General features: G+C 42.7%; 1 protein-coding gene across 2 annotated transcripts in view; it reads right to left on the reverse strand.

Moving 5' to 3' along the window:
- Positions 1-16,169, reverse strand: part of HPGDS (hematopoietic prostaglandin D synthase) — a 75,159-nt gene extending 58,990 nt beyond the window's left edge. The window contains exon 1 of one of the 2 annotated variants that reach the window (XM_090034779.1): positions 16,007-16,169. In XM_090034779.1, the coding sequence (XP_089890905.1) occupies positions 16,007-16,093 (87 nt within the window). In that variant the 5' untranslated portion in view covers positions 16,094-16,169. Of the gene's footprint in view, positions 1-4,578; positions 4,605-16,006 lie in introns of those variants that run through there. The other variant, XM_090034780.1, reaches the window with a different exon arrangement.
- Positions 16,170-16,772: the final 603 nt, after the last annotated feature.

Raw genomic sequence — 16,772 nt, forward strand, 5'->3', positions numbered from 1 at the left:
GTGGGAGACTTCTGCAGCAGTTGCTATCTCATGCCACTATGGGGAAAAGCACCAGTTACAGAAACTCTCCCTGTGCTGCTGTTGGGAAAAGCAGTGGTGGCACCTGGGTCCTAGGACCCTCCCACTGATCTGGGACTTGAACAGGGTCACTCTGGTCTGCAACCTACAAAGGCTACTTCATACAAGGTATTCTGAAATGTATTCTTGGTTGTTGGGTTTTCAGTGTTTACTTCAACTCCTCTTGAACCACCTTGTTAGCATGCAATGACCCTGTTGGAATCCACTGTGTCTGCTGCTGACTCAGTGTTGCCAAATTCTCCCCCGTACTCCAGTCACATACAGGGAGATGGAATGTAGAGGCACATACAGGGACATGCAAAGTATTTGCTGAATTGAGGAGGATGGCAGTACTGTAACAGTATATTACTGTTAATGTCTTGAATCACAATGCTTATTCAGATCCACTACAAGATTCCCTTTCTGACCTCAGAATTCAGCATAAGGTTTTCAACTTCAATTTGAACAATGGTTACAATTTTGCTTTCCTTTAGTTTTGAACCCAGCTATTTCTTTAGAATGTATTTTATACCTTTGCACATTTTGATTGGCTAGTCATTGGTCAGACCCAATTTAAATTTTGGTTTAGCTTGTTTTGTAAAGCATTCCAGATAATTTCTTTGAGCTTATTAAAAAACAAACAAAAAAACCCAAACAAACCCTGTATGAGATACTTGAAACTGTTGGGTGCTAGGCAATAAAAAGTGAAGTAAGCTATCTCAGGAACCATCCAGCAATTTATCAATCTAAAATATTTGATTGAACATTTTAACTTTTTTGTGTCTTTCTGGAGCATGCTGTGATGGAATCATTATATAAAACATAAGCCATTCCTATCACTGCCTCTATCATTCATGCCTATAAAATGTTTACCTCTTCTTGTAATTTTTTTTTTATCCACAGAATTAACTATTCAATTAACAGATCTTTGTCTGCTGTAGCTCAGCATAACTCCAAGCTGAAGTCAGGCCAGCTAAAATTCTGGTTCCATCAACATACAAAAGCCATGACTTTTATTAAATATAATTATTTCCTAATGTAGTTTTAACTCTATGACACTTCTAACCTAAGTCTGCATTACATTTAATTGCTTCTGCCACTTACTTGGCCTCTGATAGTCATGTGCCCCTGCTAAGAAAACTCACACCTTCTTGCACCTGATGGTGTGCAGCATTCAGGCCACAAAGATTACACCATTCTTCGTGTTCCATTTTATATAACTAGATTATCCCAATTTGTGCTTTTAGACTAAAAGGCTTACAATCCATGGAATGTAAATATTGATGAAGATTATATAATGAAGAGGAATTTAAAAAAGACTTTCACATTTCACAAAACTTGAGTTTATAGTTAATTGCAACTAAAAATTCTTTCCCCATACTTATGCAGTCCACTGCAAAAACCACAGATGCTATTAGGCTCGTATTAGCAAAAGCCTAGTGGAAAAGCAAATTGGAAGCAAGGAGAGAATTTAAACATTGGAACGCAGAGGTTTAAAACCTTTCTAAAACGGAAGGAACCATGGAAAATAAATGTTGTTATTCAAACTCACTCCCACATACCAATGACCTCTTTATCTTTATTAAATTTCCCCTATTGAGCAATACAGCTGGCCCCACACATACCATAAGGTTAACATGTTCAGCCATGGAGAATTTCTTATCATCGTTGGCCCTGACAATACTAAGCAGATGATTGGCATCCAAACTGGGAGCAGAACCCCACCATGTTTTGAACCTGCATGCTCTGGCCACCATCCTGAGACACATTTATGTAAAATGTCTATTGCCACATGGTCTTTGATTCTGGTACAGTGTTATTAGAGATAATTATCAGGAGATGGAGAGAAGGGGTCCCTGAAAATAACTATCGTCCCTGTAGCTGCATCATGTAACAAATGACCTAAAGTGACCAGAAGGACAATTGCCCCTGAAGGCTTATCTACCATCTTTCCAAATTATACAGTTGATCCAATAAAAGATATTACCCAAAACACCTACTTTTCATATATTTCCTGGATTATCATGGCTACAATGTCATTCAAACCTTACTATCAATAACCAGGTTAGTTGAAAAGAGTATATAAACAGCTAAGTTTCTTGGCACCCTGATGTCATGTATTTTTCCCATACGTCTGAAACTGGTATTCATGAGCCTTTCTCTGTAGATGACCAATGGGAGAGTACCCATTGCACTTTATACTACTTCGGTCCTTGTGGTGAGCAAAATATGGGCACATGTATGCCTTTATTGATCTCAGCATAGTTTGGGGACACTGTTTTCAAAAGCCATCTGTTTCATTCAGGTGTGTTAATTATGCTGGTAAATTGTATTTTGCCCACAGATTATTATTTAGCTCCACCAAACACTGAATTACCACTTGACTGGTTAACACCAATCTGGCTAGTCAAGGGCCTGGAGTGGTCTATGTTGCCATTTTCCAGTTGGCAACAATAACCTGCTTCTAGATTGGTACAGTTTGCATGTCCTAGCATTTTAAAGTCAGCCCAAACTCTTAAATATGCCCCAAAGTTCCTCACATGGAAATTCAGTGTCAACTGTTGATTGCTATATCAGCTGCACGGCAACATGAGCTCATTGTATTAAGCTTTTTTTGTGCCAAAGGAGCTATGTGGAAATGTGGAATCTACAGCAGCTTGTTTGCCATGTTACAGTATAAGCCAATTCCTATGGTTGTTGAGGCACTGTGAACATGGAATATCTGTTCACTTGCGTATCAGTTCAATCTACACAGCTTAGACTAACCTGTAAGGATTGAATCAGTTCAGCCTTGGGCTTTTTGACTATCTGTACTGAGCCTATAAGTGGTGATAACTAATATACAACTGCAGGCTTATTATCCCCCAGGACATGGGTAATGTAGACTTCAGGTCAGACATAGCCCAATAGGTAAGAATGATGGCTGCCAAGGTCATTAATGGGAACAGGATTACAAAAGCGGAAATTTCCACTACCGCCAATGACATTAGACTGAATCATCTCAGTAAATGGAAGCTTGTGGGGAAAAAATGCTGGGAACTAAATGACAATATGTGGAGGTTTTGGAACTTGTATGACTGCACTGATATACATAACTAAACAGATACAAAATTGTACTATATCATACTATACTGAAGTTTAAATGCAATAGTCACTAAGTCATTCTTTTTTTCCTTTAAACAAATGAAGTCTAGAAAACAAATATTTAAGTTTTCCCTTCTGTGTGTGCTTCCTTCCCTAACAGCATCTGCTAAAGTAGGCTGTTGCCTATGAAAGCACATGCCTGTTTGAACCAGTTAGTCTCTAAGGTGTTGTCCTGCCCTATCTCCTTCCCTAATAGTGAATGCCTGATGCACTGTATTTCAGAGTTATATCTTTCCATTCACAAAGCATAGTTACATATTTTTAGCCTGGATAGATTTTATTTCAGATCAAGGACAACTACAAGAATGTAAGCACCCTCATGCTGATCTTTTGACAAGGCTAACGCCACTCTGGGTACTAAATTCCTGAAACACAGGAAGCCATGGCAGAACACAGGAAGGCATGACAGTGCATTTCAAAAGAAAGAAAACACTTTTTATTTTAAATCCCGGTTACTAAATTTAAAAGAAAACAATGCAGCTAAAGGAAGCAACATGTGTCTTCTGCATAATGGTGCTGGAAAGTAGGTGTATAGCAATGCTGGAAAGAATTACAAATAATGTTGGATGAATAGGAAGAAAGAGTGTTTGAAGAAGATGGATTCCTGAGACAGGATTAACTAGAAAATGACCTGGAGGGCACTTTTAATGATGCCTTAGACATCACTTAATTCTTCTGACATTAAACCTATTTTACTGTTGGTTACATAGGCATAAATTTCAACTTTTATTTACAGAAAAATAGTGGTTTAAAATGTTTTACCTTTAATAAAAGGCTTTCCTACAATTTAGCTCATAATGGGATCAAACTTTGCATTCTGAGTCTCCTGCCACTGTTTGGTTGTATTTGCACTTCCTGCACTACGGCTGTGTTTCAGACAAATGTTCTGATTATCAGAATGGTTCAGTTTTAATGATATTAATTCAGTGGTGACAAAGAGGAGCCATTTGACTCACTGAACTAATGGACTGGCTTAGGAAACCAAGATCTAGGAATCTGGGTCATAAGTTTTGCAAGTATTGCAATAAACTTGCATGTTTCTCTAGATCATAAAACCTTCAGCAGAGAAGACTATTAGTAGTGTAAAGATAGAATAGTAGAAATGTTGTAGGTATGAGATACACTTGCAAATTAATGCAGGAATGACTGCGTGTAGCTAGCAACTGTACCTAGCTACAAGCAATCAGAATTAGTTTCTCATAATGATTTCTAATTAAATTCCCCAAACTGTAAAAGTGCAATATTTAAGTATTTTTAAATAAATGATAAAAAATAAATCCTTGTTGCAACAGCAAATTTATAGAGAAAATAAGAATTGAGAAAAAAGAAAGAGAAATCAACGTCTTTGGTTGTATGCAAGTTTTAAATTTCACTTACTTCAGTTTCAGGAATGTGTAGTCCTGTCTTCAGTGAAGAGAAGCAGTTTCTCTGACTTGAGAAGGATATTTATAATCAGATCAGTCACAGGCCACTCCCAAGAGATTAGATTGTCCAGTCATAAAGTCTTTTACATCATACATCCAGACACGTCATTTTTCATAGATGAAAAAAAAACAACCCCTGATTGCAGCAACAGATTTATAGAGAAAATAAGAATTGAGAAAAAGAAGTCAACTTCTTTGGTTGTATGTAAGTTTCAAATCTCACTTACTTCAGTTTCAGGAATGTGTAGTCCTGTCTTCCATGAAGAGGAGTAGTTTCTCTGTAAATCTGTTTACGACTTTATGACTGGACAATCTAATCTCTTGGGAGTGACCTGTGATTGATCTGATTATAAATACCCTTCTCAAGTCAGAGAAACTGCTCCTTGTAGATTGAACCAATAAGCAAGTGAACCAACATCCACTTTTGAATCCGGAAATGTAGCCACATGCCTGCAGTGGCTCAGGCCAGGAGCTGAGGGGAGCTAGAGCATGTTTCCCTGCTCAGCTGGAGCAGACCGTTTGAGCCAAGGCTAGCCTACCCATTCTGCAAGGCGGAGTTTATGAGGGAGGTACAAAGCATGCTGGGATGCTGGGGTACTGTGAGTTAACTTGAATCTGGAGGGATACTTGAACTGGGACAGAAGTTTAATAAACTGTTTTAACCTAAATCAGTTAAGCCTGATACTACACCTGTCTATCTTTATCTTAAAGCAGTTTTAGCCATTTTGAAAGTGGTTTATGTGCACTGAACTTCTCTTGCATTGTAGATTCGTACTGGTTTCTGATCACTTGCACCAGTTTATGTGTAATTTCTGTCCCTAGCCTAATTGATAAAACTAATGGCTGGGCTTGATGTATAAATTGTCAGTGCTCTTTTAAGATCACTGGAGATAGCTTAATTTTTACCACCTTGAGGATCTTGTTCTTCTATTAGCCTTAACTTTCTTGTACTCTGAACTTATGGAAACCATTCAGTTTTGCTGTGTCTCAGTTTATTCCATTGTAACTTGACTGTAGTAATGATAACTTATCAAAGAGGAAGTAGTAATGCTTAACTCTAAAAAATGCTTTCAGATCCTTATGGGACTGATGATAAGGTAAGGAGCATCTAGAATACTCCTACTGATATTCTACAGAGCAAATTGGTATTTACCACTCGTGGATTTAAGTTGCTGCTTCTGAATCAAAACAGGCTTGTCTGGTAAGTTCTTCCTTGTTCTCTGGCAACATGATCTTTTAAGGCACAGCCTGGTGTTCTTTGCTTTTTTCAAGTTGAAAAAGAAGGCCATGTTCCAGCACCATGGTTGTAAACATACTTCTCAAGCTCAGAACTCTTCATCCTTCAGCATTTTAATTCTATCAATTTGAGTAACTGACTACAACTTCCTTGAACTTATTTTAAAGTTGCAGTAACTATCTCAATCCATTTTTGATTCTCTATTCTGGCTGGTAATGCAATTTTTCTAGACATTCTGTGTCCACCTGATCTCATGTAAATGCTCCCTGGCTGCCTTGAAGTATGCGCCCAGGGTCTGCCACAGAGGCTGCTCCTGCAACCGCTATGTTGGATTGTGTTCTCCCCGAAGGATGCCCTGACACTCACCTGCCATGATTTGGATCTTCCATGCAGTAGTGGGGCTCCTTCTTGTAGTGGTCTGCAGGTCAGGTGTTACTCCCAGCAGGTGTTCTTGAGGCTTTGCCTCCCCTACACCCCAGTCATGCACCACCCTCTTGGAACAGCCAGTTGGTGGTTAGCCTGATTGCCTTCTGGTGTTGCCTCCTGCACCCTTGTCTACTCTGGTCCCCGTTCTCTTACTTCACTCAGGTGTATTTAGGGCGGTGAGCCATCCCTGATGATGTGCTGGGTCCCCCTCTTTATGCGAAGGTCCTTGAAGTGGTCCAGGCTTGCTATGCCCTTTAAGCATTGCTTATGACCCTTTTTACTTGCCCTAAGGCTTAGAGAAAATTAAGAAAAGAAACAATTAACTGAAACACTTGGGAGGGGCCTTAGCCAGTCCCCACTCACACTGCAGACTTTGTCATCCCTTGATGCCTTCCTCCCTGGCCTAGGTCCCTTGCCATCCAGGGCTGCATCTCCTTTAACTAACTGTCAGAGCCCTCCAAAGTGTCCTTCCCCAGCCTCTCCTCCTTCTGGTCATGCAACTCTTCCTCAGCTTAAGAGATGGCTCCGCAGCCTGTTCCCTGCCATGTCCCCACAATTGTTTCCCCGCTGGCAGCTTTTATCTCTGCTGGGCAGCGTTCCTTGATGACTTCATCCTCCCACTCCAGTCCCCAGCCTCAGATAAAAGTGGCTGATGAACTGCATGCATGTTCTGCCCATCCATGGCTCATCCAGTCTGGCTGTTCCTATAAAAGGTAAGTTTGCCTTGTTCTCAGGGCTTTTCTTTTTCTTGTTACAGCAGCCTGTTTCTGCATCAAGCCCTGCCGTAGGAGGGGTCTCCCTCCCCTTTCCCTTTGTCCCCCGGGGCACATTCATAAACACTGTGAATAAAAAAGACCCCCTTCATGTTCTACACAGACACAGATTTATCTGTGTAGAGCTTGTTTGGAGCACTGTTTAACAGATCCACTTGATGAAACCTGCTATGGTAATAGGTGTAATGGGTGTAACATCAAGAATGTCTGAGAAACTTAAATCAATGTTTGCAAATTTTGTTCAACATTCTTCACAGGTGCAGAATTAACCAGAGCATTTTTCTGCATGATGGAGGTGCTAAATTCAAGGGTTCATAGCATTATGTATCTGACACAAACCTGCTAAGTGCTGTGCACAAAGGGGAAAAGCCAGGCTTACTCTCTAGGCCTGGGCTGTAGGTAATTTGTGTCTTGCACAAACCTCAACCCCAGCCCAAAGCTGGCAGGATTAGAAACTCCCAGGTTTCAACCCTGTTTAAAACCACCAGGCCTAATTCCTGGGGAGCCAACCCAAGGAATCAATGCCTTCCTCCCTGGTATCAATCCCTTGAAACCTCAGAAAAGAAGGAAGAAAAGGAGGAGAGAGGAGTTCCCAGACAGTGGGACAATTCTCCCTCTCTCTCTTCTTTACCTGAGTTTCCCTTGTCACTATCTACAAATTCCTTCTCCCTTGGAGGAGACTTTGCTCTTCAGCAGCCCCTAGCAGCTTCTGCTCCTCTCCAAACCATCCAGGCTCACCTTATATCCCTCCACATGACATCACCCTGGCCTTGACTAGTCAGGGAGGGACACACTCCAGTCTTTCTTTTAACCAGTCTGCCTGAAAAGTTTTTGCTCCCTATGGCCAGTCAGGCCAGAGGACTTTATATATTTTTCTCAAATACAAGGCACCAGCTTTCCATATGCAAGCACATGGCCAGAACAACAAGGACCATCTTGCCCACATAAAATAAACACACACACACCCAAAAACCCCCCCACAATACACAATCTAAAGAACATACTTTGCCATACACAACCTAAGTATGTGTGCTTGTTACACCAACGTGTAAGACCTGAGGCCATCCTTCAACCCTGCAGGCTAGAAGAAAAAGTATAGGAATGGGGGTGGATATTTCACATTTATTCTATACAAACAGAACGTGAATGGCTGAGCTGAGTGGAGGTGGAGATTGCACCCAGAATGACAAAACTCAGTAGTGCCAATTTGTACTAGTACAGGTGTGCAACACTCATGAGAGAGGCTTAAAAATCTCCAGATTCTTTTTCAAAAAGAATAAATTTGGGACACTTCTTTTTGAGTCTTCCTGGCACATTGATTTTATTTTTGCAACAAGCAGGGATAGTGACTTAATCCTTTGTAAGAGGTTTTCATTCAGTGTCCTGATTCCAGCATTTTGGATTCGCAAAAAGTATCCAAATTTTGTGAAAATGTTGTTTAAAACAGAAGGATAGGACTGAGGAGTATTAGGGCTTAGAAGGCAACCAGAGTCGAGAAGGGCAGATGATTACCGTATTTTTCGGACCATAAGACGCACCCAGTTTTTATGGCAGGAGAGACTATGTGTGCCGGTGGCCGGCCATTTTTATTGCTGGCTCCCGGCCACCGGCATGGGCGCCGGCTTCCGGTGTAAACAAGCGGCAGATGTCCCGCTCGGGCTCTGCCGCCTCCGCGGGCAAGCTCCACCCCGTCTCCCCGGGACACACACCTTCGGACCATAAGACGCACCCTCGTTTTCCCCCCACTTTTGGGGGGAAAAAAGTGCGTCTTATGGTCCGAAAAATATGGTATCTACTTTTTTTTTTCTCCTTGCAGTTGTCAATACCCAAAATAACCTCTAATGCTCATCAAACCAAAACACAAAGGTGTCAAGAGACTCATTCCACCATCTCTCTGCTGACCCCCTCATGCAATGTTAGCTTTGGTGTGAAAGATGTTTTAAACAAAACAAACTGGTTAAAATAAAGAAGGGGGCAGTTCAGACAAAAATGAGTCACCTGAAACATGCATGTTTAGAGCAGGATACTGGAAATCACAGCTTTGGGGGACTGGGTTGTGGCTTGTGTGATAAGTGTAACCCGGGTACACCGAAGAGTGTGTCCTATTCTCAGTAGGATGAGATGGGTAGACAGGAGGGGGTGCTGTGAAAGGGATGCCAGAATTTCGAGCCTCTTTCCTTTATAGAGTTAGCTCAAGCCCAAAGTTTCTAACTATATACAATTTATTGAATTATAATATACATAAAACTAAATACCATATGCATATATTTACACAGTGAACACTAACCAATAACCAAGGTCAAACCCTAAATAACACTATTTACAACGCCACAACACAACATTTCTATTGCAAAATATAAGGTGCAAACATGAACAATCTTAATAACATCTATTCCTTAATATAGTCCCTGATCCAGGGCAAGAGATAGTCCTTCTTCCAATGGGGTCCTTTGAGGGGTGTCCAGAAAGTACCTGGGGCCCCTGCCCTTAGGGCCTTGATTAGGCAGGGGGCTGCTCACCCAGCCCCTTCTTTGGGTTTGCCTGCCCCAAATGTCTTTCCCCTGTAGGACCCAAGGGCCCAATCACTTACGTTCCCTCAGGTGGCGGAGGTCAGGGTGCAGCTTGATCGGGTTTTCTCTGCTGGAGCACCTCTCCAGGCCTCTCCCATGCCACTGGGCTCCTCCCCACCCTGTGCCCCGCTCTGGGCACCAAGGGCTCTGCTGCTCTCAGCTGCGGCGCCTCCACTGCTGGCTTCTGGGGGCTGGGCCACATGCTGCAGCACTACTACTTCCCCGTGCCCTGGCTTCAGCACTGAGGGCTCTTTTAGCACAGGCCTTGACAACTGTGGAGAAGGGCAGATGATTATCCAAATACCTGTGGTGTGTACTCTGTCCAAGTTTGTGGATGATACTAAATTGTGGTGTGAAGTGCACACCCCAGAGGGTAGGGAATGACTGCAGGCAGACGTAGACAAGTTGGAAGAGTAGGCTGAACACAACAGGATCCAGTTCAACATAGACAAATGCAGAGTGCTGCAACTAGGGTGTAAAAATATTCAGCACACCTACTGGCTGGGAAGTGATCCTCTCAGCAGCAAAGAAGCTGAAAGGGATCTTGGACTCATAGTGGACTCCAAGATGAGCATGAGTCATCAGTGTGACGAAATCATCAGCAAAGCTAACCATACTTTATCATACATTAACAGATGCATGACGAATAGGTCCAAGGGATGATACTTCCCCTTAATGCGGCATTGGTCAGACCGCAGTTGGAGTACTGCGTCCAGTTTTAGGTGTTGTACTTCAAGAAGGATATTGATAGAGTCGAGAGGGTCCAGAGGAGGGCCACTTGTATGGTTAGGGGCTTACAGGACAAGCCCTATGAGGAGAGACTGTGGGACCTGGACTTCTTCAGCCTCCACAAGAGAAGGCTGAGAGGTGATTTTTTGACCGCATATAAATTCATTAAGGGAACGCAGCAAGGGATCGGAGATGCTCTGTTCACCAGGGCACTTCTTGGGGTAACAAGGAACAATGATCACAAACTGACAGCAGATTTAGGCTAGATATCAGGAAGAACTTCTTCATGTTAAGAGTGGCCACAATTTGGAATGGGCTTCCAAGGGAGGTGGTACTCTCCCCTACCTTGGGGGTCTTTAAGAAAAGGCTGGATAGGCAACTGGCTGGGGTCATCTGACCCCAGCACTCTTTCCTGCCCAGGCAGGGGGGTCAGACTCAATGATCTGATGAGGTCCCTTCTGACCGTAGCATCTATGAATCTATAAACCCCCTGCCTGAAGCAAGATCAGCCCTATCCAAACCATCCTATACAATCCATAATCCATAATCTGGGAGCTGGAGCCACAGCCACTGCTTCACCTCCTGCTTGTACTTAAATCCAAGATAAGGGGCTTCTTTCTCTTTGCTAAATGGGAGGGGAACACATCATAGATTTGAGTAAATATGGTAAGTATCTGCTTCCCATAAGATCCATGAATTCATGCAAAAAGGGTTGAGGATCTTAACCATGTGAATTAATTAAAAACAAAAACCAAACAATCTGCAAAGTTTAAATAAATAGGAATACAATTAACAAAGCTACATATAGATGATGCACATGTTAACTGTTTTTATTTTCTCTCTCTCCTTACAGTGTGGCAAGTTCATCTAAAAGGCAAAATTCAGGCCAAAATTTAACGAACATTTTTCTTTCCACATGGAAGTTTTGGTTGTTTAAGTCGTAGTAGTACCTTTCATCTTTTTGTGAACGCTTAACCCCCACTTTGCTTTTCAAAGCCCAAAAATGAGTTTGTATTCCATGAAAGTACTAAGTTAACAGTTCTCAGCTCTACCTAAGAAAATATTTATTTCTCCTGCAGTGCAGCAATTTTTAAGTAAAGTTTGTCTTCTTCTAACTTTGTTTTAAATTTTTCTTTACACGTTTGGATAAAAGGTTAAAATAATTGTTATGTTTGAGATGAAAGAATATAATAATTGGTGCCATAGTTTTTGAATGTGCTTTGTTTTATACATGTTGTGTTGTGTGGCATGTATTTGTGTGTGTCATGTTATGCATGTTTTGCTTGTTGCAGAAAACATTACTTTTTATGTGCATAATTATTGCTAAACAAAGTGGTGCCACATTATTTTTTGTTTGTTTTTTTATAGTGTGCTCAATAATGCAGTGTTGTTGATTACTGCAGATTCATTTTTTTCCTTTTCAGATTTGCAAAGGTCTTTTCAAAGATATACATACAGGTTTATGTTTTTGCTGCCTTAAAAGTAGTTATTGGTTCTTAGCAATTCTTGTTGGTGACTTCATTATATGTCCATGTTTACATTTTGAATTAGTTACTACTGTATTCTATACAACTTCTTTTCCTTTTACTTCTTTGTCCTTTAAAGGCAGCACTTGTTTACAAAAGAAAAAAAGCATTTGTTGGTTTTAGCAAAATAAGAAAACTGAGGCACAATGTTTGCTAAATTAAACTAACTCAAATTATATTTACTAACTTAGGTGAACAATGTTTGCAAACAGTGCTTCTCAGTAGGAAAATGCTTTGTAAGATGTAAACAGCAAGAGGCTGAGACAAGACTATGTTGAATTCCCATTTCTCTCTCCCAGCACATGCCACAAACTAATCACTCTTGGTAGCCTAATAAAGAAACATACTTGCTTTCAAACTAAGCCTCACCCTGTGGTCATTGCAGCAGAGACTGAGCAGAGGGCTTGGAGTAGAGGTCCAACACCTTTGGATAAAGCAGAGTTCAATCCCCCACATAAATATCCATCGGGTGTTTTGTCTAATCAGGCACAGGGAAGTGCTGAGCCTGCTGGCCCAAGTTTTCAGGGACACGTTTCTTCAATACAAATATTGTGTTAACTTAATCCAAGATGATTTCAAATTTAAGATGACCCCTCAGTGATTAGATTCTATACATAGAAAATTATAAATATAAATTTGTTATATTTATTGGGGAGGGGGGAGGTCATGTTAAATTCATCCCTCACACTGTTGTGGTGGGAAAACAAGAGATAGAAGAATAAGGGACCAAATCCCCCACTTGGACCTCCATGCCTGTGTTGCTCCCCCCACCTCTTGCTCTTCCCCATGCCTTTGCCTGTCCCCCAGCCCCAATGCCACCCCTGCTGCCTGCTTCTCTTGCTGCTTACCTTCTATGGCAGCTATGGGCAGCCAGCAGTGGCAGTGGGAAAGTAAATTGTGTAGTCTCCCTTGCACTCCTTCCCAAACCACATACTGCAGTTCTCTCCCATGCACCCCCTGCCACTGCCACACTGTGTCTCTCATATTCCCCCTGCTGTGCACTTCTTCCCCCACCAAACCAGTCATTCAAGCCTGGGGCAGGCACCAGCTCAGTTCAGGCTTCAGCCCAGGGGCCATGAACAAAGCCAGAGCTGAGCCACTACCTGCTCCAGACTGGCACTCAAAATCTAAGAAGAGTCTTTTCTTTCTCCATGTTGGTTGGGGGTGGGAGGAGGGAGCAATCTCCTCTTGAATTCAGGTAAATACAGTATGTGCCACTTGATGTCTAAGTTATATTAATGGTGTCTGTTTACAATTTGAGATTCACTCAAAATAGAAGCCACTGCCCAAAGCACTTAACTGCATGGGATGGCCTGACAGAACTAATTTAAGGAAAAGAAAGGAGGAAAAAACCAGAGAGAGGTGATGGTTCATATATATGTTTTTAAGGTCTAGCTGCTGTCATAACCATAAAGGACTAGAATCAGTTACTTCTTGCTATTAAGTTAGGATTTCAATTACTTCATGCTATTGTTGGAAAAGACCACAACAGTTCTGTTGTCCCATAGTTTAAAGACTTTTTACTTCATAAATTGGTTGGTAATATTTCACTCATCCAGATCAAAGGGGCTACATACCAGCCTCCTGGGTTACTTGTGTGGCAGACTTACCAATTCAGCCTGGCACATCCTGGGCTCAGAAAATCTTTATTTTGATTGATGGAGCCCATCCACCACTCAGTTAAGGGCTGGGCAGGGCCAGCGCTGCCCTCCCTGGAAGTGTGGGAGGGGCAGGCTGAGGAGCCTCTTGGACCTGAGTGAAGCCTGCATTTTGCAGATCCAGCAAGACTTCAGGGACAGAGCCTCCAAAGCGAATAAAAGGAGTCATGTGCCCAACATACAGAAGATGTGTCAGGGGACGATGAAGTAAGAAGGTGTTAAGAAGATCTGGGTAAGAGCTGCCCAGAAAGCAAAGCAGCACCCAGAAGAGGCCTCCGCCCACCAGAAATGGTGCCTCAGCCCCACTGGTGCATGGAGCGGTGCACGGGGCTCAGACCTTGGGGCTGCTTGAAGCAGTCCAGGTCTGCATTCCCTGGCAGGGGGCCATGGAGCAGTGCATGAATTGGTGCACTGAGCCCAGACCCTGGGAACTGCTCGAGGCGGCTCGGGTCTGCAACCCCAGCAGGTGGCCAAGAGTGCAGTGCAGAGGTCACTGCACAGAGGGCCAAAGAACTAACCAGGACTCTGGTAGCTGTTTCAAGGTGGCTTGGGTCCCCAGGCTGCCTATGCAGCAGCACCCTCCAGCAGGTCCAGGAGTTGATCAAGTTCCCAGGTCACATGAGGCAGCCCAGGCCTCCAACCCCTGCACAGGTGCCAGGTGGGGGGCGTGATCCCTACTGTCTCCTGCTGCCCCATGCTGTGCAGGGGGGCTCTGCCATGAGCACCCAGAGGCCCCAGTCACTACTCCTGTAGCTGGTGAGTGTGGAGCTTTTTTTTTTAAAGTGTCATAGGCTGGGGCTGGGTGGGGGATGGGGCTAGGCAGCGCAGCCATGGGGGCTTGTCCCATGGCTCCTCCGACTGTGCCTGCCTCTGCCTCTGCCTCAAGAGGGGGAGCTGCAGGGTTTATGTCCTGCTGCCACTTGCTTAGCCAGCATAGGGTGGCAGGTGTGATGCAGGCACAGCTCACTCTGGGTGGTGGCAGGGCACAGCCCCCACTCCCAGTGTTGCTATGCCTGCTTCAGTACTCGGAGTGGGGGCTCTGCCCTGCTGCCACTTGCCAGCCAGTACGGGGTGTGGGATGTGGGCATGGCAGCACTGGGAGTGGGGGCTATGTTCTGCTGCCACTTGCTCTCTTCCGCCTGAAGTGAGCTGTGTCTGCATCCCACCACCCCAACCCCAGCTTGGCAAGCAGCAGCAAGGCAGAGCTCCCGCTCCCAGCGCTACTGCGCCTTCATCCCACGCCCCCCCCAGCCCAGCTTGGCAACTTGTCCCAGCCCAAGCCCTAAACCCTCCACTTTGAAACCCAGGGGAAACGTGCCATCCTTTACTTCCCCTGTGCAAGATGAAGTTTCTTTTCTACCTTGGAAAACTTTTTCTTTTCTACCTGGGAGAACTTTGAACTCTCCTCTGCCTGAAGAAGGGTGTTGGACCTGAAGGCTTGCAACAAAAGATTTTTTTTTTTTTTGCTACTATGTAGTTGGTCTAAAAGAAGATATCACCTCTAGCACAAGAATGTTGTCTGCTTCTGCACATGGATACAGTTCTATTCTGACACTTAACTATAGAATCATGCAATATTTATATTACTAGTGTATTTAGAAGTGTTTTGTGTGTCAGTGAAATTGGTCATGATTGAATGTGTCCTTGGCTAAATGGGTGAGGCAAAAGGAAGTAAGGATAGGAGTGCTGGCAGCAGGGGAACAAATGAGGCAAATCCCAGTACTGAATCAGTTCAAGCTGCATGCCTGTTAAGTTTCACAGATTTCCCTTCCCCTTGCAAGAAAAAACACACAGCTTGGTCTGATTTTGGTTTGATTCAAAGGCCTTAACAGACAAAGCACTTGAAACTGTATAAAGTAATAGGCCTCATTTGGAGAAGGGTACAGGCCTCCTGGGAACTGACAAGCATGAGACTGTGACCCATGGAAACAGACCATATGTGAGGACATGAAATATTTTAGACCTGCTGGGGCTTCCATGGGGAAGCTGGATAACCACTTGCTAAATGAGGGCTATCCAGAAGATTTTTGTTGTTTGCAAGGTGAGCTTTCCTGGAAATGCTTTAGTTTGCTTCATGAAAGCTGGTGGCCACAGAATAATTCTTGTCCTCCCTGTAGAGAGGACAGAAATGCTGGTGCTGAATTGAAGTCAGACCTGCCAAGTTAATCATAGTATACACATAGAAACCTTAACCTTGACGTTGAGACCTTGATGTAGAGTCAGTCTCCACTTTTCCTTTTCCATAGATTCAAAAGGAAACAATAGCCTGGTCAGTTTCCTCCTTCCTTATAGCACCAGGAAGGGTGATTATCTAGCAAGCAAACTGCTATATTCTGGTACTAGTGATAGCAACCATTTCTTAGCTTGATGCCCAAACATATTGTATCCAAAGAGCCATGGCAAAGCCACAATCAATGAAATCTTTTTCATGCACTCAATACAGAAAAACAAAATAGTCCTACCTTCTCTGAATGCAACATATTGTTTCCTGGATGATTCAGAGTTGTTCCCAAATGCAGAGGGTCATCTAAGTCATATAGAAGAAGCATGACCAAGAATTTATCATCAAAAAAATGAAATTGTCCATAGTTGAAGGGAGTCACTTTTACGTTTTAAAAAAAGACAATCCCAAATAAAATCACTTTGTCAGAAATGTACTGTGTTCCTGCTACTTCTTCCTACTTTGACTTCAAAGTAAAATCACACTTCAACTTGGTTATTTCCATATGAAGATTGGAAGTCGCTTTGTTCTTCTTTTTTCAGCATCAAAAACAAATATGCTTATGAGCAAACTCATGTCATCTGTTTCCAAACAGAAGTCATGAAAGCATACTTGAAATTTTTTTCCAACCACATATTCATATATCAACTGGATTCTGTCTCATCTCACTATTGCCTTTCTTGGAAACATTTGAAAAGATCAAGATTCTGGTGGGGAAATCACTTTAATTCAGTTCTGAATGTTTCATCATCACTAGAAAATGCTTCATCATTATTTCTACCCTGCAATTTCCCTTTCAGATAGGCACTATCAAAAAGTATCTGTTCCTCTAATTAATATTTTTCTTTTATCTTTTTTCTAAGCTATATATATGTAATGTAATTAAAAAAACATGAAAAAGCCTTCTGACTTTGACAATCAGGTCACTTTACAATGTATTAACAGTTCAGCCTTAGTGAACATTCACTTAATCACTGATGTTGCAAAACTCCATGTTTCTAGGCTGT

Source organism: Crocodylus siamensis, chromosome 2, assembly GCF_052110815.1.
Source record: "Crocodylus siamensis isolate JL-2025a chromosome 2, ASM5211081v1, whole genome shotgun sequence".
Classification (NCBI taxonomy): domain Eukaryota; kingdom Metazoa; phylum Chordata; order Crocodylia; family Crocodylidae; genus Crocodylus; species Crocodylus siamensis.